Below are 26990 nucleotides of genomic sequence, written 5' to 3' on the forward strand. Positions count from 1 at the left end.
CACAAAAGCCAGAGTTTTGCCGTGATTTGCTTCAAATTTTGCACAAGGGGTACGTTTAATAGTATCGTTAAGTGTGTCAAATTTTGTTAAAATCGGTTCAGATTTAGATATAGCTCACATATATATCTTTCGCCCGATTTGGACTTATATGGTCTCAAAAGCCATAGTTTTGCCCTGACTTACTTCAAATTTTGCACAAGCGGTACTTTTAACGATACTATTGTATGTGCCAAATATGGTCAAAATCGATTCAGATTTAGATATAGCTCCCATATATATCTTTCGTCTGATTTGAACTTATATGGCCTCAAAATCCAGGGTTTTGCCGTGATTTGCTTCAAATTTCGCACAAGTAGTACGTTTAGTAGTATCGGTAATTGTGCCAAATTTGGTTGAAATCGGTTCAGATTTAGATATGGCTCCCATATATATCTTCTGTCCGATTTGCACTCATATGACCAGGGGGCCGAAGTTATACTCCCATTTACGTGAAATTTCGCATACATAGAAGAATTATTATTCTAACTATATATGTCAAATTTAATCAAAATCGGTTCAGATTATATATAGCTCCCATATATACGTACACCAGAGTTGGGGAAATATGGTAGACTGTTACACATTTTAGACCCATTTTCAATGGAAGTTTCCTACAATTAACTGGATAGCATTAACCGATTTAAATTTTAATTCTAAAGATTTTGTAGAAGTAAAACAATTGTCTCCTTTATATAGCTTCCAGCAAATGTGAAGTAGTTGAGATGGTAACACAAATTTTGGCCTACATAGGGGTGAAGGGTATAATATAGCCGGCCCGCCCGACTTTAGACTTTACTTACTTGTTCTATATAAATAAAAAGTTGACCAAATGTTGTATAGGAATAAAATTTTTAGAAAATTGTATTTAAAAATAAAATTTTAAGAAATATTTGTATAGAAATAAAATATTGAGAAAATTTTCTATAAAAATAAAATTTTAAGAACCTAATTGAAGAATTTGATCAAAAACATTTTTTTTCAATTTGGTAGATTTGTGGTAAAATGTTCTTCAAAGTTTGGTAGATTATCATTTGGCACGAATGGCAACAGTGTAAATGAGTCTCGTAAGACATGCAAATTTTGAGCAAATCGGTTTAGATTTATATGTAGCTCCCTTATATATATTGTGCCCGATGTGGTTTTAGAGGCCGGAGTTTCACCTTCATTTGCTTCAATTTTTACAGAAAGATTACAACTATAGTATCATCAAAATCGTCAAATTTCTTTGAAATCGGTTCAGATTTAGATATAGCTTCCATATGCATCTTTCGCCCAGTTTAGATTCATGTTACCATAGGAGGTAAAAGCTTTATTACGATTTACTTGAAATTTTGCATTAAGAGTAGAAGTAACAGTTTAGCAATATGTGCCAAATTTGTTTCAAATCGGTTAAGATATAGATATAGCTCCCATATAAATGTACGCCTTAAGCTTAGTACTATGTTCAGTTTTCAAGCTGAAAACCAGCTTGTTTTCACAGCTACTTTTCTTAATTAAATATAAAATTATTTGCCATCAATTCCTTGGATCTTTTCCATCCATTATTTGGCAAGACTCGATCAAAATATAATCGGCTTCATAAATATATTTGTACTTTTAATTTAGTGTTTTGGTTAAAAAATCCGAACATAGTACTCACCTTTATTTAGGAAAAATATGGTAGAAAATTTTATATTTTGCTCACATTTTGAATGAGAGTTTACACCAATTGACTCAATATTTTATACAGGGAATAGTCAAATGTCAAATTTGATCGATTCAGATTTAGATAAAGACTCCATATATATGTTCTTCCGCTTTATGCAAATATGGGCAAAATACCCACATTTTACATAAAATTCGGTGATGAGTCCTCTATACTAAACACAAATGCCAGACTTTCCACAGAACGGTTGAGATTAAGGTAGGGCTCCAATTTGTGTAATTGCTACAAAAAACACAAAAATGTTCAAAACGCCTCAAATTTACGACTTTAAGTTTAGTCGCTAGAATCATCAAATTATAATAAAATTAAATTATAATAAAATTTGCAAGAGGTATAATTTTATATTTTCTTCGCTGATTTATTTTTGATTTTAGCTTTAAATATTTAAAATATAAAAATATAAAATATTAAATATTAAAGGTGGGTAGTTTAGCCGCTAAAATCGCTAAAGTGAAAACTAAATCAGTAAGAAAAAGGCATAAAATTATACATATTTGTTTCAAATTTTTTTATAACTTGATGGCGAAAAGCCCAAAGCAACATTTCCAAAGTTTGTATTCCTTAAAATGAATTATTAAAGAAAAGTAATCATGTAAAAATGACGATTTTAGCGGCTAAATTCGAACTTAATACCCACCTTTAGCTTTAAATATTTCCCATGTATATGCCAAATAATATATAAGTTTATATTGCTTATGGAAACTGAAATTCAATTATTTTCTTACCAAAAGCTGAGTGCGTTTATATAATTTTCTGATATTGAATATGCTATTTTTTATCTATTCCTAACGTTCACATTTAAAATTGAAATATTCCTAACGGCATTTTCTATACGTTACGATACGTTATATCAACCATTTCACCACATATAAAGTCTCCATTTAATTTGAATGTCGACTGAAGTTTATAAGAAGAAGAATTGTGTTTTTATTTTTATTTGTTATTGGTTAATTTGCTAAAATTTTATATATGTAATGACTAATACTATTGATAAAGTTCGAATAATCTTGGTGGGAGACTCCGGTACCTACCGCGTTTAATAGCGTTGTATTTCAATTTCATATGTGTCCTTATTTTTTTAACAGGAGTTGGTAAAACTTGTCTCACTCATCTGATAGCAAACGGCGAAAGTCTCAGTCGGCCTGGTTGGACAGTTGGCTGCAATATCGAAGTTAAACTGCACGAATATAAAGAAGGAACGCCACAACAGAAACCATATTTCATAGAGCTCTTCGATGTAGGAGGCTCTTTAAATCACAAGAACTCTCGTGGTGTTTTCTATACATCTGCGGATGGAATTATTTTAGTTCACGATTTGACCAATCGCAAAAGCCATAGCAATTTACGTGAATGGCTTTTTGAAATCCTCAGTAAGGAGGGCAAAGACACATATAAGCCAGGAAATAATACAGCATACCGTACCGAAGATCAAAATGCCTTTGATCCAGAGGAATTTGTCGGAGCAGCTCAAATGCCGATACTCGTTATGGGCACTAAACTCGATTTGGTCGATGAAAGACGCCAACCCAAAACCGTACAAAAGGCAGGCGGCATAGGTAAAAGTAAATGAAATTGTAACTAATATTTGTTGACAGAAAAACAACGAAGCCTTTCAGTTTAATACCGTTTATAAATATTTCCTATTAAGCAAACTTATGCCTTTGGCGAAAGAACTTGTACTTTTCCAATATAACTGTTGGATCGAGCAATCGATTTTTAGCGAAACGTCTAAGAGAAGCTTTGAAACACTCAGAAATTTCACAAGCATCACAAAGAGGAGATAATCCACCCCTGAAAAACTTTTAGTTTTTAGTCGAAACTTGGTTTGAACTCATGACCTTGTGTATGCAAGGAGGGCATGCTAACCAATGCACCACGATTGCTCCCGAATCTAAAAAAGTTAAAATAGGAGGCTGATGTTCCATAGACCAATAAGTTCATATTTAGCCCCATTCTGAATAACAACTCCCTGGGAATATTTTCCCTATTCTAAACGTAATATCCCCGGGGAATTTTTCTTTTTCCCTTATTCAACCAACCAAATTCGAATTTTCGAAAAAAAAATGACAACAAAAAGGGAAAAATGAAGACAATTTTTGGGAAAAATTCCCCCAAAAAATCAAGGGAGGTGTAACAAAAATGCATCGTTTCTCTGTAATTTCAGGTCAAAAACCACAAATTAAAAGCAAACAATAAAAGAGTATTGCCTTGCACCAGGAAGGGATGCATCCAACTACCGAATCCTCATCTCATGGTCACAGACCTTTACATATTTTAAAAATTCTTTTATATTTAGAAAAAAAAACTTTACATTTAAACTATAGTACCCCTTCCTATATATAGATGCTTATTACTTAAACGGGCTATAATGCGGACATGTGTCCAGCGTGGGGTAAAAAGCTAATGAAATTTTATATTTGTCTTCTTCCTTTTTGATGAAATATATCCAATTTGGGCATAGGTGTTCTTCAAATATATTTATGACTTTAATAACTTTGTTCAGGATACACAGGGCACCAGATACGTCTCAATCTTTTCCTACGCCCTTTTTGGTAGCCACATTCGGCAAAGAAGCGTAGCACCGAACGACTTGCGTTCAGGTGCAAAGTGGGCTGCTATCACGTCCAACAAGTATTTGAAGACAGGCTTATTTACCCTATAATATTGTATCACAATGACAACTTTTACATCAATTCAAAATTTGTATTAAAATAAAACAGTTGAAGTAAAACAGCTGACTTCGAATACTCTAAATTACTTCTCTCTTGTTATTCCCTTCCCCTACTGTTTAGAAAGGAGGATTTTATTCCCGGGGGAAATGAATTCCCAGGGAACCCATTCCCCAGGGAATATTCAGAATTGGGCTAATTCTGATGTTAATTTAGATCTGACTATATTCTGAACCTTTCCCAAAAGCGTGTCACCTCATACATAAATTTATTTACTGCTGCTCAAAACTTCTAATGAAGGCTTTTCCTTTTTACGTCAATTTTCGTGCAGCTCCTTTAGGTTTTAACTGCCAGTTAACAGATAATAAATTGCAAATATTTTCTCCCGTTAATTTTAACTGAGAGAAACAGCAGTTAAGTTCTAACTGCCATACGGAATATATAGACCAGATGACAGATTTTCATTTCTGTATGCAACGTAATTCCATTTTTACCTGGAGCTTTCCACTTAGCATGTACTGAGAGTTGTGATGCTTAGATAGTATTAAAAAATCTTATTTGATCTAGGACGTGATCGATATCAAGGATTTAAATGACAATTTTACTTGCTCACACCATTGCTGAGTTATGAGGAGTTATAACTATGTGCCCAATATTTATCGCCATAATTCAATATCTGAAGAACCATTTTAAATGCTGCTCCCTTACTAAATGCCCATTTTTCATTACAGCTGAGCAATGTGGCGCTGAGGAAATTTGGTTAAACTGTGATGACGCAAGGAGTATTGCTGCAGGAACAACCGATGCTGTAAAGTTGTCGAGATTTTTTGACCGAGTCATCGAAAAGAAACAAGAAACACGTGATACCGGATTTTATGGAAGCGGCGCATCAACAGACAGGCGTCGATACAATACAGTAACGTCAGGTCCACATAACACAAATAATGCCGGCAGTATTCCGAACAATATGAGAACACCAAGTAGCCCACAACAGAATCAAATAGGTAATATTCTAATGGAACCAAATGTTTTATAATAAATACTTTCATATATATGTACATATTGCCTTTTTAATTGATTTGTATTCCACATAATCTTTATTGTTGTTGCAACATTTTATAAATTTTTAAATACAAATTGGATACATCATTCCGTCGACTCTTATTAACCTGGTGGCCATTTCATTTGGCGACCACCCAAGAAATGTAAATGCAAATGGTAAACCGATTGAGCACCATCCTTTCCATTGTTAATAACCACGCGGTATCCTTGTTCCAAACCCAAGTCTTTGGCAACTTTGCTGCCTACTACCATTAAATGGCCCAAAAGAGCTTCATCCTCTTCAGTGGCATGGGACAACATAGCAATTGGTTTGCGAGGGATCACCAAAAAGTGAGTGGGGGCTTGGGCATTTACATCATGGAAAGCCACGCATTTGTCATCTTCATAAATGAAGTTGCATGGAATTTCCTTGCGCAGTATCTTTCCAAAGATGGTATCCTCAGACGGCGCTGCCGTTTGAGCTTTTTCCACTTCGCTCGACATAATCCTAAAAGGTGTTGTTGTTTTAAGGCTACAAGGAAATATTGACAAAATTTAGTTTTTGCGGAGTTGCAAAGCTTATCCTTACCAATTACTCCTCAAAATCAACCGGCTCCGTGAAAATAAATTCAACAAGGTCATCTGTCAAAATGTTCTCGATTTAACGAGTACCAGGGATGGTACACATTGTACAATTATGGATTTTACACAATCAATGTTTCTAAACATAATCATAGCGATAGGCGGTAGGCGAAAAACTTTTGCCGCTTTTCTTTGATGCCTCCATCGAAAATAAAAACACTGGCTGATAGACGCTGCAACATGTAACTCAACATCATTCTATTATTAATGCAAAAAATTATGTTAAATGTGTTGTGATAGTGGTATAAATGTTATATTTATAAGAATTTATAAATGTTTAATCAAATTAATAAACATGTAAACAATCGTGTTTTATTTGACCACAATGATTCTTTTACAACTATCTTAAAATGCACTTTGTCCGATTGTTTCAAGGGGCTCTAATTGGCGTCCTTCTATATGTATCCAGAAGGGCACCTAATAATTGCACTCATGCGATACCTTTTTGTAGTAACTTGGCGTGGTACAACTTCTCAATAGTGACGGCCGAGGAGTTTTGGATATCGTATACGACTGTTTTCGACGTAGTGGGGATTCTCAGAAGCGCCCCCAAATTCAAAAAATGTTGGCAGGGTAGTTGTAAAAGAATCATTGTGGTCAAGTAAAATACGATTGTTTAGATGTTTATTAATTTGATTATACATTTATAAATTCTTATAAATATAACATTTATACCAGTCTGTGGTAGAGATGAGGATGAAATGGAACTTTGAAATGCTGGCAGGGAAGCTTGTTGCGCATGGTGTTTCACAAAATATGAAATTTCTCTTGTAACAATAGGGCTGTTTTCTTTTTGCACTAGATAGAACTTTTGTATGGCAATCGTTGCACTGGTGTCCTATCCAGTGCAACTATCAGTGCAAGTCGCACCAGAGTCACCATTATATGCGAATTTTGTAGTTGTCAAAATATGAATTGGCAACTAACTAAAATACTGGGGAGGAACACATCTCAAGTGAATGTCACATACTGAAAAGAAGAAGAAACAAAAGCAAATGTAAATAAACAAAACAGAAGTATTTGTTTAAGTTTTGTTTCACTGCAACAAAAACAGGAATATGTATCGAATTATGTAGAAATATCTAGTGGCCCAACTTTAAATGTAGCGTCTCTAACAACTTCCAATAAAGGAACTCTCACGGAAGTGACGATTTCATTTGGACATTTCGTCAAAGGCCTTCTCTGTATTTCGTGAGACTCACAATAATTATGGAGTTCGAAAAAATTTAACCGCGCCTTAAATTTTTACAAAAACACCTTAAATGGCATGAGAATCAGTGAAATGTGTTTTATTTTCCTACAAATCAAAGTTTAAATTGCATGGCTCGGGTGGTGGAAGTTTAGTACGAAGGTCCAAAGAAAAGTCTTAATCCAAGAAATAAAAACAGTTCCTTCAATAATGGTGGGGGTAATATTATGGTCTGGGGGTCGTTTTTTGGACATGTTATGGCTCCGATTTATAGAGTATAGAGGACACTATGCTTTTGGAAATCTTCAAAAACAGTTTGTCCCATGTAATATTACCATAACAATCACGGGAAATACCGTCTACATGGATTATTCAGTGCGATCATGATCTCCAGCACTCGTATAGTGTGCTAAAACAACTTATTCACACATTCAGGCCAATGTCGTTCCTATGTTTAATAAAAAAATAATGTATTATACACTTCATTGTGGACCAAATTCATTGATACCATCTCAAGTTTGTTGCGAGCTATATAAAGGTTGATATTCCCATATGCATGAATTTGAATCTGCACCGATTTAGACAAAATTGTATACACTTCAACAAAATCTATGTACTTAATATTTGAATCTAACTTTATGGGACGAAACATAATTTTAGTCAAAAAAAAAATAATAATAATAATAGGAAAATCTGAAGTCTGGCGGGGCAGACTATAATATACACAACTTTGTATTTAGATCCATGTTGCTATTTACCTCACTCGATTTGGACAATGTATATTGTAATACTTCTATAAAGAGTGCGACGCAGGGTATACATTTTTAGGCAATTTCGCAAAATTGAATTTATAATCGGTCGAAAGATTTATATTAGAGGTTTTTTAAGAATCAGTGACCAATCAGCACGAAATAACATTATATGAAAATTTACTATAGAAATACATTTTCAATAAATATGCTAAATTTTGAGAAAATTTTCTATAGAAATAAAATTTTGACAAATTTTTCTATAGAAAAACAAGTAAGGAAAGTCTATAGTCGGACAGGGCCGACTATATTATACCCTGCACCACTTTGTGATCTACATTTTCGACACCATCTGAATTCCTTCAAATTTTTTGAGTGGTATATATAAAGATTTATGTTCCCATATACATGCATTTAAATCTGAACCGACAATATATTTAAGACCAAAATTCTATTGACTTAAAATTTATGTCGGCTAATGCCCTGGGGTGGAACACAATGTTAGTAAAAAACAAGTAAGTAAAGTCTAAAGTCGGGCTGGGCCGACTATATTATACTCTTCACCACTATGTATACCAACATTTGTGTTACCACCTTAACTACTTCAAATTTGCTGGGAGCTATGCAAAGGTTTGCATTTCCAGATACAAATACTTATAATGAAGAGAATATTTGTACAAAAACACTAGAATTAAAATCGGCTATCACCATGGGATGAAACACAATGTTAGTAAAAAATATGGGAAATATGAAGCGAGAGAAATTTTAATGCAAGTGTACAAAAGGACATTTATGATTTATCAGGCGATACATATGTATACCAAATATAGGAAAATTTTAGTAATATTTGCAATTTTTGCTACTCACCAGTGGCGATTTTAAAAGAATATTGGTAGATCTCGCCAAGATATGTGGTCAAGTGTGGGTTGTAACATATTATTTGGTCAAGTCGAGCGACTTGGAGCCTTATTTAAAAATCAACTGTTCTGTGGAAATTCTGGCACTACAGGATATGACTAAGATATGAGGAAATCATCACAGAGTTTTGTCTAAAGTGTGGGAATTTTCGTCATATTTGTAATAACTGGAAACACGAATATATGGGGGTTTTATCTAAATCTGAACCAAATCAGATCAAACTTTACACACTTAAATATCTAAAATATTAAAGATTTTAACAAAATTTAATACACATAACGACACCTAAATCTGAATCGATTTCAATCAAATTTACCAAGCATTGCTAGAATGTTAATTCTACTCTCTGTGCAAAACTTCACGAAAATCGGTAGTAAACTTTGGCCTCTGTTGTCATATGAGTCTAAATCGGACGAAAGATATATATGGGTGCTATATCTAAATTTGAACCGATTTCAATCAAATTTTGCACTCGTGACTATATGGCCAAGCGTTATGTTTGAGCAAAATTTCAACCAAATCAGGGTAAAACTCAGGCTGAATCCATATAAGTGCATATCGTACGAAAGATATATATGGAAGCTATATCTAAATCTGAACCGATTTCAATAAAATTTGGCACATTTGACTATACTACCAATTGTACTCCTAGTGCAAAATTTCTACCAAATTTGGGTTAAAATCTGGCTTCTAGGACCGTATAAGTGGACGAAAGATATATATGGGAGCTATATCTAAATCTGAACCGATTTCTTCCAAAATCAATAGGGTTCTATTCTGACCCAAAACACATACTTGTGCCAAATTCGAAGTCGATTGGACTTAAATTGCGACCTAGACTTTGATTACAAAAATGTGTTCACGGACAGACGGACATGGCTATATCGACTCAGGAGCCCACCCTAAGCATTTTTGCCAAAGACACCATGTGTCTATCTCGTCTCCTTCTGGGTGTTGCAAACATATGCACTAACTTATAATACCCTGTTCAACAGTGTGGCGCAGGGTATAAAAATTTTATAAATTGTTGTTCATTAGGCCGTGAAGTACAAAAATATAACAGCAGACATCTACTGCTGTTTTTAGCAGACTTTTTCTATGAGTATACTGGAAGTCGAGTTTGAATTTGGAAAATAAAGTTGTTAACTCGTTTTAAAGGATTTTAATAGCATATGGAGAACAAAAGCTGAAAAAATGAAAACTTAAAATTCGCTTCCTAGAAAGAAGTACACAAAACCGAAATTTAAAAAAAAAAATGTGTCTTAAAAATATCCTTACTAGTATTCTCCGCTCATTTGGCTCGGATTTAAAAAAAGAGGAAAAAAAGGAAAGGGAAAAAGTAAATTTTTAAAGTAAAGACAAAATCTTTGTAACAGGACATGCCTTTTTTTGAGTGTATACTGCTTAATTTTCATAAATAAGGAAATTCGGTTCATCTCCCAAACCTATACCAATGATACCCTTGCTTATGTTTACTAATTCGCATGGGGTGGTTTAGGGTATGATATAGTCGGCCCCGCCCAATACCGATATGGACCAATTTTTGTATGGTTGTTAGAAACCACATACTAACACCACGTACCAAATTTCAACCGGATCGGATGAATTTTGCCCCTCCAAGAGTCTCCGAAGGTCAAATCTGGGGATCGGTTTATATGGGGGCTATACGTAAAGTAATGCGATATGGCCCTTTTCCAATAAGATACGACCTATATCAATAACAACTTCTTGTGCCAAGTTTCAAGTCGATAGCTTGTTTCGAACGGAAGTTGGCGTGATTTCAACAGACGGACCGACCATCATCGGGTCGTATTTTTTCCAAAATGAGGCCGGTCAGGCAGTTACTGTGAATGGTGTTCGCTATCGTAAGATGATAACGAACTTTGTATGGCCCGAATTTGCCCCACAGCTAACGAAACAATGGCTCTTTTGCGCAACAAATTTAATGTCCGTGTTATCTCACGTAATGGCAATGTCAATTGACCGCCAAGATCATGTGATTTGACACCGTTGGACTTTTTTCTTTGTGGTTATTTGAAAGAAAAGGTGTACGTCGATAAGCCAGCAACAATTCAATAGCTAAAGGACGAGATAATTCGGCACATTAACGGCATAGAACCTCAATTATGCCCCAGCGTCATCGAAAATTTGGACCATCGGATGGAGGTGTGCCACCGAGGTCGCGGCGTCTATTTGGCCTATAGTTTGTTCCATACATAATTGAGTAATACGAATATATCATAATAAAATAAAATTACAATAATGTCCTAAATAGTTTGTGTTTTATTCAAAATCAACATCGGCCCTTGAAAATTTAACCACCCTATTCTTTATGGGGTCTTAGAGCAATTTTTCGATCTGTTACAAACGGAATGACAAACTTAAAAAACCACCATCTTATGGTGGAGGGTATAAAAATAGCATTTGGAATAGTATATAATAATAAAATTGCCTTCTTCATCATTATTTAGAAAATATTCACCAAGACAGTATGATTTTGGTTTGGATTTTGCGGTAAAATTTAAAATTTTCATGAATTTTTTAGATATTTACGCTTCATTTGTGTATAATTTTTCTATTCTTTAGTTAACCCTCTAATGCCCAATCCCGCCTTTAGGCGGGCTTCAATAAATAAGGAAGCTTTTAGTAAAACACACCTTAACACAATAAAAATGGGTAAAATAAAAAGAAAACAGTTGGAACTGTTTAAGAGGCTTTGCAGCATATACTGAATTTTACCTATAAAATTTTCTTGTTTAGTTTTCTTGCTGTTGTGTCGTTAACATTAAATATTTATTCAGATGGCCAAAAAATTGGGGCATTAGAGGGTTAATTATACAAACATAATCCAAAAATGAATAAAGTTAAGTTAATTTGCTGAAGAAATAATAATTCCGATAACTAAAATAAACCTAATTTTTTTAATGGTTACATTTTCTTAATACATTTTAAAATAATAAAAACTTTTGTCTTACACTTTTCGACATTTTTTATTTTCACGGCGAAAGCTTAGGGAAACCTTGAAAATAAAAAATGTAAAAACAAGTGTAATGAAACTTAGTTTTTATTGATGGAACCATGAACGCCTAAATGTTTTTTAACATATTTAAAAATTTTGAAAGAAAATCTTCACTCCAGCGCCTCTAAAATGGGATTTCGTGATAAAGACTCCTTGTTCCAACAAGCAAACACCCCAAACACACGGCCTGGGATGTGAAAATATGGCTCCTTCACAACACTAAATATCTCAAAACGCAACCACAAAGCCCAGGTAGCAACCCCATTGAAAACTAGGATCTCATTTGGAACCGTGGATCGGACAAAACCAAATTTCATCTTGGACAGCCCTTAAAAAAAGTGTTACAAGAAGAATGGGGCAAAATCTCTCAAGAAACGTGTCGATGCCAAGACGACTGGAAGCCATTTGCGCTAACAAAGGGTACTATTCCAAATACTAAGTGGACCAAAATAATGTCTCATACAATGTGATTACTGATACGACGAATACTTTTGTGAGCTTTTTTTGTAGTTTTTTGATTTAATGATGAAAAATAATACAATAAAATTAATTTCACGATTTTTGTTTACGTTTTGCTGTTATGTATATCCATGGAAACATTTTAATAAAACTTTTTCATATAAATGTTAAGCGGTTTGCGATTTCAAGATATAAAAAAGAATATTTTTGTGAGTCACTGTATATGTTTTGTTTTTGTTTTTTGTATGACTTGTTTTATGGTCTAAAACAGCAAGAAATCCCTTTCTCAACTAAATATACAAATAAACTTGCGATATTTGTTTGTGGCTGGTGGTGGTGATGTTTTTCTCTGCCTACAATTATTGGTATTTCGTTCCAAAGAAAAACTTATAAACCAAGGTGGCTATTAAACCCAAGACAAAAGGCATCAGCCATGACTTCATTACGATTCCTCGTTCTTTTGCTCAGTATTCCATGTGGGTTCGGATTTTTCTGGAACATTTGTACGCTCTTCAGCAACTAGTTAACCGATTTTGTATTGTTGCATCATTTCACGGGCATATGAACTGTGACCAACTTCTTCGAAATTTTCTGTAGCATCTTTACCAGCTTGTTCGATCAAGACTTCTTCACCACCAGGATGCTCATTGAGAAAAGGGGTCACGTCATACACGTTGTTGTGGATTATGAACCAATTCTTTTCTTTTGTAATATTTTTGGCAACTTCGGCGTGGGTAAATTATTTTACATTTTGCGATGACATGGTGTTTAATTAAATAATTTGTGGTATTAAGTTGAATTATATTTCCTGTATATTCTCTCCCTCTTGTGATGGCTGGCCGACATTGGCGTAGCTAGGGGGGTGCTGGGGGGGCTAGCCCCCCCCCCCCCAGAATAATCAAAGCTACAGTTGTTTTATATTTTAATTCAAGCTCTGCGATGTGTTTAATCCAATTAAGATTGTGGCAGAGAGAGTATGTTAAGCATATTTTTTAGTATTGATATTACATTACAACTAAAAACACGTAATAAAAACACTAAAAGGAAACTTGAGACGCACATTTTCAAAAATAGTCAATTTATAACTACGTTGATTAAAATCATAAATCGTCACATGCCCAATTTACCATCTAAAATCGTCAAAATCACGAAAAATCCACAGAGTTGGCACCGCTGCTCTCGACAGTTGCTTCGTTGTATTCTGTTCTCAGAGAATTTTTAAAAACTAATCGAAGATAGACGTTTTATAATATTCAATTTATTTTTTGCCTTTTATTTAATTTTTATTCTTAGTATTTTTTATACACGATGAATATATTAAGTTTATGTTTTGCTTTATGATTTCTAGTCCTGTTTTAAAACACACATTTTAAATAAAATATTTGTCCGTCTGTCTGTCTGTCCGTCCGTGTGTCCGTATATGTAATTTTGTGCACAAAGTACAGCTCGCAATTTAAGTCCGATCGTTCTCAAATTTGGCATAGGGCCGTTTCTTGAGACAGAGACAATTGCTATTGGTTTTGGAAAAAATCGGTTCAGATTTAGATATAGCTGCCATATATAATTATCTACGATGTGGTCATAGTTAGCGTGTTTATCAACCAATTTTCTTGAAATACCGTACATCCAAATATTTAATGAATCTCGCAAATCTTGCAAAATATCAGCCAAATCGGTTCAGATTTAGATATAGCTCCCATATATATCTTTCGTCCGATTTAGACTCATATGACCACAGAGCCCAAAATTTACTACCGATCTTCATGAAATTTTGCACAGAGGGTAGAATTGGCATTCTACCAATGCTTGGTACACTTGATTGAAATCGGTTCAAATTTAGATAAAGCTCCCATATATATCTTTCGTCCGATTTGAACTTATATGGCCACAAAAGCCAGAGATTTGCCGTGATTTGCTTCAAATTTTGCACAAGGGGTACGTTTAATAGTATCGTTAAGTGTGTCAAATTTTGTTAAAATCGGTTCAGATTTAGATATAGCTCCCATATATATCTTTCGTCCGATTGAACTTATATGGCCTCAAAATCCAGGGTTTTGCCGTGATTTGCTTCAAATTTCGCACAAGGAGTACGTTTAGTAGTATAGGTAATTGTGCCAAATTTGGTTGAAATCGATTCAGATTTAGATATGGCTCCCATATATATCTCCCGTCCGATTTGCACTCATATGACCAGGGGGGCCAAAGTTATACTCCCATTTACGTGAAATTTCGCATAGATAGCAGAATTATTATTCTAACTATACATGTCAAATTTATTCAAAATCGGTTCAGATTGTATATAGCTCCCATATATACGTACACCAGAGTTGGGGAAATATGGTCGACTGTTTCATATTTTAGACCCATTTTCAATGGGATTTTCCTCCAATTGACTGGATAGTTTCCACAGAGAATAGAAATATGGCCAAAATTCTCACAGTTTACACAAAATTCTGTGATGATTTCCCCATATCCTACACACTGCAATGCCAAAATTTCCACAGAACGGATGAGTTTTAAATAAGGCTCCAAGTCGCCCTACACATATCTTGGCGAGATCTAACCAATATCCTTGTAAAATCGCCACTGCTGAGTAGCAAAAATTGTAAATATTACTCTAATTGTCCTATATCTCGAATACATATGTATTCTCTCGCTTAATATTTCCCATATTTTTTACTAACATTGTGTATCATCCCAGGGCGTTAGCCGATTTAAATTTTAGTTCTAGAGTTTTTGTAGAAGTACAAAAAATTGTTTCCATTAAAAGTATTTGTATCTGGAAATGCAAACCTTTATATAGCTCCCAGCAAATTTTAAGTAGTTGAGATGGTAACACAAATGTTTGTCTACATAGTGGTGAAGGGTATAATATAGTCGGCTCCGCCCGACTTTAGATTTTACTTACTTGTTTTTAATTGAAATGTATTCAATCAAAAAAAATGATAGTATCAATCATCAAAGCCAATTAAAAAATTAATTGATACAACTAATTTTTGTGATTGAGTTTTTTTTGTTTTCGATTGATTTTGCTGTATATTGCCTTTAACACCGCAATAAAATTGAGGATGTATAGTTTTATCAATAGGGGTAATTTATCGCTTCGGAAATTTCAAGAAAATTTCTAGCTCCGCCAATGCTGGCCGAGGTCTGTAATTCTACGTTAACTAGGCTTTTGTGATTTTGATGCAATTGGCATATCCATTTCTATACCACACATGCTTGTGGTATTAGCCACTTGTAAATCCACCACTTGAGCAAATTCCCATATTTCCACGCGTTTGGTTGATAAACATGACGCACTGAATCTGTTTCCACGCACGTAGCTGTTGCCAGCAGTCATTTGTTTTTGAAAGGCAAGCAGCAAATCCTTTAAAATTAATAATCACTCTTTCGTTTTTGGTACACTTATTTCTATAAATTGATTATTAAATGTATACCCCCTATTTTTATTTGTAAACAATAACTTTGATTTTGACATTTGACGACCAAGTGTTGCCAATCAAAATCGAAAATTGAACTGGTTAGACGTTTTGCGTTTTCTTTTTGCACTGGTTATCAGTGCAATAAGAAAACAGACCTAATAATGATGGCAAAATACTTTTATGTAAATTTCATACTTTTTCATACGCTTCCCCCATCACTATTGGTGTTTGTTGCAGTATCACTTACGAGTCTGTGGTAGAGATGAGGATGAAATGGAACTTTGAAATACTGGCAGGGAAGCTAGTAGCGCTTGGTGTTTCACAAAATATACAACGGCTCTTGCAACAATAGTGATGGCAAAATACGTTCATGTACATTTCGTACTTTTTGTACGTTTTCCCCATCACAGTTGGCGTTTGTTGTAGTGTCACGAGTCTGTGGTAGCGATGAGGATGAAATGGAACTTTGAAATGCTGGCAGAGAAAGTACCGATTTTCAGATGTCGATATCTCGTAAACCTAGTTTTCCGACAAATTTTTTACTTAACATTTCGGTTTTTAAATCCCTTCGGCTGCACTCAAACATATTTTTGTTTGTTGTAACCAAAAAAGGCTCAATAAAGAAAAATATATCTAACAGCCTGTTTCTGTAGTCGAAGGGCTCTATCGATCGACTGAAATCTATAAAAACAGCTGATTTTTGGTTATAAATTCAGCTGTTTGTTTCCATTTCAGTCGATCTATTTAGCTCGATCGACATACAGAAACAGGCTGTTAAAATATGTCTTGTTGTTAACATCTTTTGCTAAAGTAGATTTGTTCCCAAAAAATTTTATTTTTTTCGCAAATTAACGAACGGTTTGCGGTAATATACAATTTGGTTTTTAAACTACATGTAAAAAAAATTTCCCAATGTGAAGTAGGTACCCAATAAACACATGATGAGCGTTTTTCAAATACAACACCTTTTCAGTTTGAGGATAAATATCATTTTCAACATAAATTCAACTTGACTTAAAACAAGTCATCTTCAATACATTTTCAAATTGTTTGCGGATCACTTCCAAACCGCCAAAATATTGACGAAAACTTTGAAAATGTGTTGAAGATAATTGGAGAAAACTTTGACAAAACACTACCATGAAATGCAACGAAAAAACCACATGGTTTTCAATACTACTTTGTGCAACGAAGTTCGTGGAAGAAATAATAAAATGTGGAAATTTTTTGATAATCAATAATCAACTGAAATTTCTTAAAATATTTTATAATAATTGGTAAGTAAAAATAAAACACGAAATGAAAACTGAAAAGGTGTTGTATTTGAAAAACGCTCATCCTGTGTTTATTGGGTAGCTATTTGCTGAACGACACCTTGACCTTTTCATCGCCTCAACAACGTGAATGAGCAATATGGCAACGTGAAAAAACTGTTTCTACGCAATAACCTAAACATGGTTACTTGGTAATCAGTATACAACAACAATCAACATAGAAAGTAAAAAATCAACAAATTAGGATAGACGGAGTTAACTAGATTTTAAAGATAAAATATATACAGAACAAGCTTTGGCGGCAAAATAACACAAGGATTTATACGAGAAAGCTAGCTATTCAAGGAATCTCAAATAATGGGTCAAGATTGGCAGCATGAATTTAATGAGATTAAAGGGCGAGGATTACATTTACTGAGGACGGAAAAATGGTCCGATTGTCGTTTCCTCGTAGGGACACCGCCAAATCAGAAAATTATAGCTGGACATAAGTTAATTCTTGCGATGGCTTCCCCAGTATTCGAGACTATGTTTTATGGTCATTTGGCGGATAAAGATGATCCCATTGTTATCCCAGACGTTCAGCCGGAAGCATTTGATGCAATGTTGGAGTATATATACTCAGATAACATCAATATAACGTCGTTTGATAAAGCTTGTGAATTGTGTTATGTGGCCAAGAAATATATGTTACCCCATGTCGTGGAACAATGTACTCATTTTCTGTGGGCCGATTTGAGTCCGAAAAATGCATGCCGGGCATATGAATTTGCCAAATTATTTGACGAACCTCGGCTAATGCAAAGTAGTATGGAGGTGAGTGTAAGAAAATATTCACGTACTGTAATATACTGAATAGAATATTTTTAGTTGATTGCGGATAATACGCGGGAAGTTTTGGAAGATCCCAGCTTCACCGATATTGAAGTTTCCACCCTAATGGCTATATTGGATCAGGATAAGTTGAACATTGACTCTGAATTAGATTTGTTTAATGCCCTGTTACGGTTTGCTAATGAAAGAAGTGTCCTGCGAGATGAATCGTTGCAAGATCCAAACCTTCGAAGCGATCAAAATGGTAGCGCAAATGGGGGCATGATTCCTGTTGAAGAAATCAAAATGGAACCAGATGTCAATGCGATGATGCAAGGACACGATGAAGAGTTTAGCGATGAAAATAATGATGGCAGCTTCAATCGTCACGAATCTCCTTCACCAGATGTTGTCGTTGTAGATAGCGATGCTTCTGTTTCGGGAGACGGAGAAAGACAACCATTGGCTAACAACGAACAACCATCAACTTCAGCTGCCGCGGCAGCAGCTGCTGGGGCAAATTTGAATTATCTTATGGAAACACAACGTCAAGTCATTGATGAGGATATATTGCGTCAAGCTGTTAAAAAGATACGGTTTCTTACTATGACCCCTCAGCAGTTTGCTGATGGTCCAGCTCGTTCAAAGCTTTTGAAACAACACGAGGCATTGGCAATACTCATTGAAATCTCAAGTCCTTCTATAAACGATTGCCCAATGCCAGAAGGTTTCTGTAGATCCCGATGCAGCCGCAAGTATTACGAACAGCGTAGCAATCAACGTGATATGTCTTCATATCGGCATTCAATGCCTCCACCAGGTAGCGGTAATATTTGTAATTTCACACCCATGGATTCATCTATGGATCATATTCCTGCCCAAGTTTTGGCCTCTGGTCGTAATCAATGCAACAATCTCCCAGTATCGAATCCTAACCCTTTAATGCCAAGAGCACATGCGGGTATCCCTCTTGTGGCACCGGTTGGTGAGAGCGATTCTGTCACAAACGATACACGACGTTCGTATTGTGTTTGTACAGGAAGTCCCCAATTTCATTACCGCAATACCAGTGTTAGTGATTGTGGATTAACATTTCGTGTTGATACCAACATCTGGATAACGGGTAAGTTTCACGAATTGTTGAATAGTATGAAGATATAGTGGAAACTATTCTAGAGAGTTGTTGATACGCTGAGAAATGTTATGATTATAGTTTCGATATTTGTCAATTGCTGACATTGAAAGCCCCCACAAAAGTTCAACCAGATTGGATGAACAATCTGGGGGTCCGTTTACTGGGGAGCTAGGTTAGGTTAGGTGGCATCCCGATGTATCAGGCTCACTTAGACTATTCAGTCCATTGTGATACCACATTGGTGAACTTCTCTCTTATCACTGAGTGCTGCCCGATTCCATGTTAAGCTCAATGTCAAGGGACCTCCTTTTTATAGCCGAGTCCAAACGGCGTTCCACATTGCAGTGAAACCACTTAGAGAAGCTTTGAAACCCTCAGAAATGTCACCAGCATTTCTCGGGAACTATAACTATAGACCCATATGGACCATTTTTTCTATGGTTGTTATAAGACGTATAAAAACATTATGTATCAAATTTCAACAGGGAAATTTGATACATAATGCTGTTTATGGAGGCTCAAGAAGTCAAATCTGGGGATCGGTTTATATGGAGACCGTACCTGAAAATGGTTCAGTATGGCCATTTCTAATATTATCCGACCTACATTAATAATTATGCCAAGTTCCAATCCTATAGCTTAATGTGTTCGAAAGTTAGAGTGATTTAAATAGATGGATTGACGGTCATCGCTGTATCGACTCAGAATTTTACAGTGATTCCATCCTATAAATTAGGGTATAAAATATCTCATTTTTGAGAATCACTGTACTCTCAAACAAACTTGAAAAAAAAACTTTCAATAATAGAAAAACCCAAATTGATTCAAATTCGAGTGATTGTTTTTCTTTCCAATGGGATTTCATACTATTTATACGAACAGGGCATAAGTAAAAACTCTATAGACTGAAAAATATTTTATTTCTCGGACATCGGACTTATGACCCCATCCTATAATTGAGGATATAAAACATCTCATTTTTGAGAATCACTGTATTCTCAAACAAACTTTAAAAGACTTTCAAAAAAAAAAAAAAAAATCAAATTTGATACGAATTCGACTGATTGCTTTACTTTCGAATGGGATTTCGTACGATTTACAGGAACAGAACATAAATAACATTTCTATAGACAGCAAAATATATTCTCTATAGTCATAGTTGTAGCTAAACAATAATTAAATTATCTTCTTTACAGGTGTTCAAGTACCAACCCAAGTGCTATGTGGTGAATTGATGAATTCGGCAGGATTTTCAGAACGATATGCTGAAATATTATATGCCCATTTGCAGGATATTCAAGGATCTCGTCTTAGTTACACACACTGTACATCTCGTGTGCGTTATGACTCACTTTTGGAGATATCTTTCGACAGTCCCGTCTATATATATCGCAATCAGATATATAAGGTATTTGTCGTTTTCAACAAAATCGGTTGGTATCCAATGTACAATTCAGTCCTCGATGTCGAATGCAATCGTGTAAAGTTCTCATTCAATGTGGGTGATCCCAGTGAATCTGTTCGATGTGGTCTTATTAGGGCAATTGTATTCTCCACACCGCAAGAATATACTCGTCATATAATCGATTGAAATGGTGTATTAGCTACAGGCAGCATACTTGAGTGGAATAACGAAGACTTTTAATTGCAATATAAGAAGCACACAATTTGTTGAAAACAAAAGTATTTTTTTAAAACAAAAATTGCCGCATCTCCAATTTTATCTGTCCTCTAGATTAAGTATTAATTCGAACTATGTAACAAAAAAATATATAATTCATAAGTATGATATTGCAAGAGTTGTTTATTTGAACTACTTAACATACAAAAGAATGGCAAATATTAGAGAACATAAGACATTCTGGTCGTACAAGGAATTTCCTAAATTTATGCCAATTAAAGAACATCAATATCTATAAATTCTCTTGTATAGTAACATTTTAGGTACCAAAACTCTCACAATCCTATTTATGAATTATAGATTTTTTGTGTCCTGATCTTATTTCTGTTAAGTTTCTCAGTGTTTTGTTTTATTGAACAATCCGATGTTTATCAATTTGCATTTTTTTTATTTCTACATTTATAATAACGATGATACGATACACTAAAAATAAATTTATTAAGCTAATTTTTATGGTTTTGTAATGTTTTTAGTTCTGATTCAACATTTGGAATGATTTATTTTGGGTTAATGTAAATACGAGTTTTTTTAAAGGTCGGTATAAAGTTCGTACTAAAATAGCCATGTTTAACGGGTACTTTTCTTTAATAATTAATGTTAAACGCCATTTTCATGAAGCTACGTTAGTGCTTCGTTAGCTATGGACATATCTGTCATCTTGCCTATGTATTCCATATACCAGTTAGGAATTTAATTGCTTAAAAAATTTCAGTTAAAGTTAACCGAAGAGAAGATATTTCCAAATTACTTTTTGTTAACTGGAAGCTAAAGCCTAATGCAGCTATATGAAAATGGCCTTAAAAGAAATAACCTGTTTCAATTGTTGCCTTGGGTCATTCCCCCTCATGCTATAAAAACAATTTCCAAAAATTTTATAATTTTATTCTGCTTTACAGATTTATTTTCGATTTCAGCAGCTAAACTCGAACTTAATACCTTAATATAAAAATTACAAAATGCAAATGGTCAAACTAGACAAATTTCGTCCGATCCGGTTTAAATTCGGTACGTGGTCTTAGTCCATGGCCTCTATCCATGGATGCAGAAATTGGACCATATCGTTCTATCATTATATATAGCCCCCCATATAAACCGATCCCTAGAGATCGGATGGTTGTGAGCAAACCAAGTTTATATTGGCATCATAACAGGACATAACACACTTGGGCAACACATGGTAAGAATAGGCATTAAAGATGATGACATCTGTAGATGGTGCATGGACCCGGATGTCACGGAAGACTCGTAACACTTCCTGTGTCAGTGTCAAGCATTATCCTTTAGAAGAAACAAGATACTATTACTAACTTTTTCTTATATGTATTTCCATCATAAAGCCAAACCCTAAAACTATTTTCATAAACATTTTTTCACATACAATCATCCATAATGAAAATACTTAGAATTTTTAATAAATAAAAATATATTATTTTTATTGTTTACAACAGTTTTATACATTTACAATAATATTTAAAAAAAAAGTGTGAAACCAATTAGAATTGAAAAATGATCTTCTGCTCCCACGGAAGCAAATCGATATACAACAGAAATTATTTACAAAAACAAAAGACAATCAAAAGGAAGTAAAGTATAGTGAAGTATAAAAATTAAGTGATTCAAAAAATTGATTTACAAGTTCTCATTTACATATACGCCATTCACATCTTATTCTAAATGAATCCTTTCGAGATGGTATCATCTCCCTTTTGTAGAAAATAAAGTAGATTTTAAATCTCAAAAACGATCGATTTCGAGTAAAGTGTAAACGACATATTAGTTGTTAGTAATTAATTAAACAGTTGTTGTTTATTTGCCAAAACCACCGCACTTGGAATGAGCTTCTTCAGGGTCTTCACAGGTTAAAGTGGTTTCGTCAAAGACTTTGTCTTCACCGCAAGTAATCAAACGGGGATGTCCTTCAACACAGGTGATCAAACGGTGGCAATCGCCAGATACAGGGAAACGTGGGAAAGGCCAGAAACGGGCAGCAGGACCATCAACTTTGGTGGGACATTTGAAGCCAACAACAGCTAAAAGAGAAAAAGAAATTTTATTTTATTTTTGTATAAAGGTGGCCGATGTTGGAAGGCAAACGCGCCACTGACAAAAGTATTTCTTATCCTTAAACAACGAATTCCAGTTTTGCGTGGCATAGAAGATGCATTTCCCTGATTCAAGGATTTTTATTTAACCAAAAGTTGATAAACTTTTTCATGAATGTGTTTTATTCTTATGGCGATTTCGATTGGGTAAAAAGGTGCAACATTCTCGAAATTGATTGCAAAATATCAAGGACACTATCTTAGATTTTGGATCCGGTGTCCCTCACAATATTATGAATTAACAATAACTTTGGAATGACAATATCATTTGGGCGAAAAAACAATGAGGGAAAAAGTAGTGTAACACCAAAGCAACATATTTTTTGCGAAACGAAAACGCCCTTAGATTTAGGTGATTCGACTTATAAATATATTTTTTCTGGGTCGTGGTGAAATTCTGAGACGACCCGCCTGTTCGTCTGTTGAAATTACGTTAACTTCCGAACGAAAGAAGCTATCGGCTTGAATCATGGCACAAGTAGTTCTGATGGATATTGGATATATGGTATTGCAAATGAACCCTATTGAACCACTTTTAACAGGTTGGCTGATAAGTCCCCGGTCTTACACATAGATGGCGTCGCTAGTATTAAATGCATATTATTTTAAATTAAAATTTTATTCGTGTCTGTAAGTCAATTAGTTTGTGAGATGGAGCGCCTTTTGTGAAGCAACTTTTTTATTATTATTGTGAAAAAATTGAAAAAAAGGAATTTCGTGTTTTGATAAAATACTGTTTTCTGAAGGGAAAAATACGGTGGAAGCAAAAATTTGGGTTGATAATGAGTTTCCGGACTCTGCCCCAGGGAAATGAACAATAATTGATTGGTATGCAAAATTCAAGCGTGCTGAAATGAGCACGGAGGACGGTGAACGCAGTGGACGCCGACAAAAACATCAAAAAAATCCAGAGATAGCAGAGGCCTTAAAGATATCAAAGGAACGTGTTGGTCATATCATTCATCAATATTTGGATATGCGGAAGCTCTGTGCAAAATGGGTAACGCGCGAGCTCACATTTGACCAAAAACAACTATGTTGTTTTGGTCAAATGAATAATAAAAACGAATTTTGACAAAAAAAAATGTGTTTTTCTTTGTTAGACCGGGGACTTATCGGCCAACCTGTTATTTTCTTGATGGCAAAATACTTTCAGACATATTTTGGGTACATTTCTCCATCACTGTAGATGGGGATAAAATCGAACTTTAAAATGCCGACAGGGGACATGTGCCCATGTGAAATTCATAGATTCTTATTCGATTTTACACCAGTTCTGAAACCAAAAAGAACATTTTTGTTGATTTTATAGCAACACCTTTTTTGCTGGGCTAATTGCATCTAACGATGCAATAAAAAGGTAACATTGCTGAAACAACTGTTAAATTTTTTTTCTGGAATTGTTTTGTTTAGCTATGTTAATTATGCAATGCATCTCCTTAATTTAATAATCCCTCGAATTTAATCCTGTCATTATTACCAAATCTAAATATCTCGATGTGAACTCAATTACCTTCAGGGTTACATGTGTCCAATAGTTGATCCGGCCAATTGCAACCATGTATACGTTCATCATAGGCTAGACCAGCATCACACTCTTGTTCAATAGGTTCACCATAGGCACATTTTATATAAGTAGTTGAACATTCCTTGGAAACGGGATAAATGCCGAATTGATATTCACAGCCAGGAGTCGAAATGGGTGTGGCTACAAAAGAGAATAGAAACATATATAGTATCGTTGTCTTCAACAATCATCTTACCAATGAGCTGATTTTAACTCACGATCCCATTGTCTGCCTTTACAGTCGACTGCCCAATTATAATTGCAATGATTGTGTACAGCTCCTTTACCATCGAATAACAAACCATTTTCGCATGTTTCCAAAGTCAGAGTACCATTGGTACATAGGAAAAATTGATCACAATGTTCTGTGTGAGCATATGCCTGGACACCATGCTTCTCTGGACATTCAATGGATTCCACGGGCACGCAGTGAACTGAAAGAAGATGGAAGAGGAATCGTTATCAGAATATATATATATATATAGATAGGGAAGATATGTATGATTTAGAGAATTCATTATCCATAATGTCGATTTTGTTAAAGCAATCTTCTGCCAACACCAATCCCCATTTGAAGCCAAAACTTAAGAACGCTTCATAGGAACAGGGTTAGGTTAGGTTAGGTTAGGTTAGGTGGCAGCCCGATGTATCAGGCTCACTTAGACTATTCAGTCCATTGTGATACCACATTGGTGAACTTCTCTCTTATCACTGAGTGCTGCCCGATTCCATGTTAAGCTCAATGACAAGGGACCTCCTTTTTATAGCCGAGTCCGAACGGCGTTCCACATTGCAGTGAAACCACTTAGAGAAGCTTTGAAACCCTCAGAAATGTCACCAGCATTACTGAGGTGGTGTTCGGTCGAAGCAGGAAACGAACCCACGACCTTGTGTATGCAAGGCGGGCATGCTAACCATTGCACCACGGTGGCTCCCTAGGAACAGGGTTTAAATGGCAGCTCTAAACCATCAGCTTGATATAATGGGCCGCCACTATAATCATAGACGGGAGCCAACGTGGTGCAACGATCGCTAGATCTAAACCATCAGCCTGAAATAATGGGCTGCCACTATAACCATAGACTGGAGCCAACGTGCAGCAAAGGGGACCGGTTACGTAGAATCAAGGGTTTAATCCCAGTTTCGGAATCATAGACGGGAGCCAACGTGGTGCAACGATCGCTAGATCTAAACCATCAGCCTGAAATAATGGGCTGCCACTATAACCATAGACTGGAGCCAACGTGCAGCAAAGGGGACCGGTTACGTAGAATCAAGGGTTTAATCCCAGTTTCGGAATCATAGACGGGAGCCAACGTGGTGCAACGATCGCTAGATCTAAACCATCAGCCTGAAATAATGGGCTGCCACTATAACCATAGACTGGAGCCAACGTGCAGCAAAGGGGACCGGTTACGTAGAGTCAAGGGTTTAATCCCAGTTTCGACCAAACCCCAAAAAGTTTCATTCAATTTATTTTTCAAGAACGAGAATTGTCGAAAATATCGTCTATGTTAACTTGCAGACAAAAAAAGTATGGAAGTGCACGAGTTTATATTCTTTCACCAAATTTACTGTTTTTTTTAAGAAGAAATCATAGAAAACAAATTGAGGACAAACAACTTCGCTGTTAAGTACATTGAGGCGTCTAAAAATTTCTTGGCGCATGCTATAACCTAACATATTAATCTTTTGTAATCAATAGAAAAAACTCCACATGTCATCTTTGCCTATCCAACTCATCCAACCGGTTAAATTTTCACCCAACAGTTAAAAGTTCTTAATTGCATTCGCTTTGTCTATTTGAAAGGAGTTGAAGAAAGAAAGACATAATACTAGCTTGCTTATTTTTCTCGCGTGACGTCAAAGTTATTCGCTTCCCAGTAGATTTTGGCGATTCCTTCCGTTTACCAGTTCTGCGAATTTTTTGGACATATTTGGAGACGCATTCGATGGACTCTGATCTGCTGGTGCGTCGTGTAAGAAGATGTTGAAGGTCTTTTTTCTTCCGGCGCTGTTGTTTTTCCATCATTTTTGTTTTACGCTTTTGGTACATCGGCTTGTATCCAGATCGAGGAACACTGCGACTATGGTGGGATTGACAGTGCCATCAATCACTGATAAATATGAATTGTGGTGGCTGAACTTGCCAGATTTTAATTGTGCCAAAACTGTCGTGTCTCATTCCTCCTTTGGACTCCGGGAGTAGGATTAACCTTGTATCTTCCCACCGTTTCAGCTGCAGATGAATCCTGATCAGATCTGCCTGATATACAGGCTTCTTTTGTAGCGCTTGATCTTGCACTCTAGAAAGTGAAGATCAACCCTTACATTCCTATCGACAACATGGCGATTCGGTTTTTTATTATATTATTACACAACATGTAATTGTGTTTACGAACGGGAAGGGCCTTGGTCTCCCCATAGGGAAGCTCCTGGCGAGTACTGCGTAGACACCCAGTAGCAGCTCTAAGGGCAGCGTTCTGGCAAGTCTGTATGTTATTCCACGCATATTACTTGTCTGAAGTATCCACACCGGCGCTGCATAGTTTGCTACTGTCTT

At 35.4% G+C, this 26990-nt stretch overlaps 4 protein-coding genes and 1 pseudogene across 7 annotated transcripts in view; 2 read left to right on the forward strand and 3 right to left on the reverse strand.

Moving 5' to 3' along the window:
- The first annotated feature begins 2617 nt into the window (after window positions 1-2617).
- LOC142228899 (rab-like protein 3) lies at window positions 2618-5471 on the forward strand. 2 transcript variants are annotated; one of them, XM_075299428.1, is made up of 3 exons: window positions 2618-2767; window positions 2830-3306; window positions 5145-5471. In XM_075299428.1, exons 1-3 carry the CDS (start codon window positions 2719-2721, stop codon window positions 5447-5449), a joined length of 831 nt encoding a protein of 276 aa, XP_075155543.1. In that variant the 5' UTR covers window positions 2618-2718; the 3' UTR covers window positions 5450-5471. The 2 variants fall into 2 exon arrangements, with proteins under 2 accessions (XP_075155543.1, XP_075155544.1); XM_075299429.1 differs by having other exon boundaries at window positions 2830-3300.
- Window positions 5472-5475: 4 nt separating this feature from the next.
- HINT1 (histidine triad nucleotide binding protein 1) lies at window positions 5476-6173 on the reverse strand. The gene is made up of 2 exons (XM_075299430.1): window positions 6044-6173; window positions 5476-5986 (listed from the first exon to the last, which is right to left on the reverse strand). The coding sequence occupies exons 1-2, from the start codon at window positions 6094-6096 to the stop codon at window positions 5578-5580; spliced, it is 462 nt and encodes a 153-aa protein (XP_075155545.1). The 5' UTR covers window positions 6097-6173; the 3' UTR covers window positions 5476-5577.
- A 6344-nt stretch (window positions 6174-12517) lies between these two features.
- Window positions 12518-13252, reverse strand: LOC142228838 (cytochrome b5-like; annotated as a pseudogene).
- A 4083-nt stretch (window positions 13253-17335) lies between these two features.
- On the forward strand, window positions 17336-21205 carry LOC142228147 (uncharacterized). The gene is made up of 3 exons (XM_075298485.1): window positions 17336-17945; window positions 18000-19065; window positions 20274-21205. Exons 1-3 carry the CDS (start codon window positions 17487-17489, stop codon window positions 20666-20668), a joined length of 1920 nt encoding a protein of 639 aa, XP_075154600.1. The 5' UTR covers window positions 17336-17486; the 3' UTR covers window positions 20669-21205.
- A 958-nt stretch (window positions 21206-22163) lies between these two features.
- The window catches only part of Peritrophin-A (Peritrophin A), a 31985-nt gene continuing 27158 nt past the window's right edge, over window positions 22164-26990 (reverse strand). For all 3 annotated transcript variants that reach the window (XM_075298488.1, XM_075298486.1, XM_075298487.1), the window contains exons 3-5: window positions 24646-24861; window positions 24374-24568; window positions 22164-22788 (exon numbers count right to left, since the gene is read on the reverse strand). In XM_075298488.1, coding sequence (XP_075154603.1) covers window positions 22565-22788; window positions 24374-24568; window positions 24646-24861 — 635 coding nt within the window. In that variant the 3' untranslated portion in view covers window positions 22164-22564. The remainder of the gene's footprint in view (window positions 22789-24373; window positions 24569-24645; window positions 24862-26990) is intronic.

The sequence above is a fragment of the Haematobia irritans genome, chromosome 3 (assembly GCF_050003625.1).
Source record: "Haematobia irritans isolate KBUSLIRL chromosome 3, ASM5000362v1, whole genome shotgun sequence".
Classification (NCBI taxonomy): domain Eukaryota; kingdom Metazoa; phylum Arthropoda; class Insecta; order Diptera; family Muscidae; genus Haematobia; species Haematobia irritans.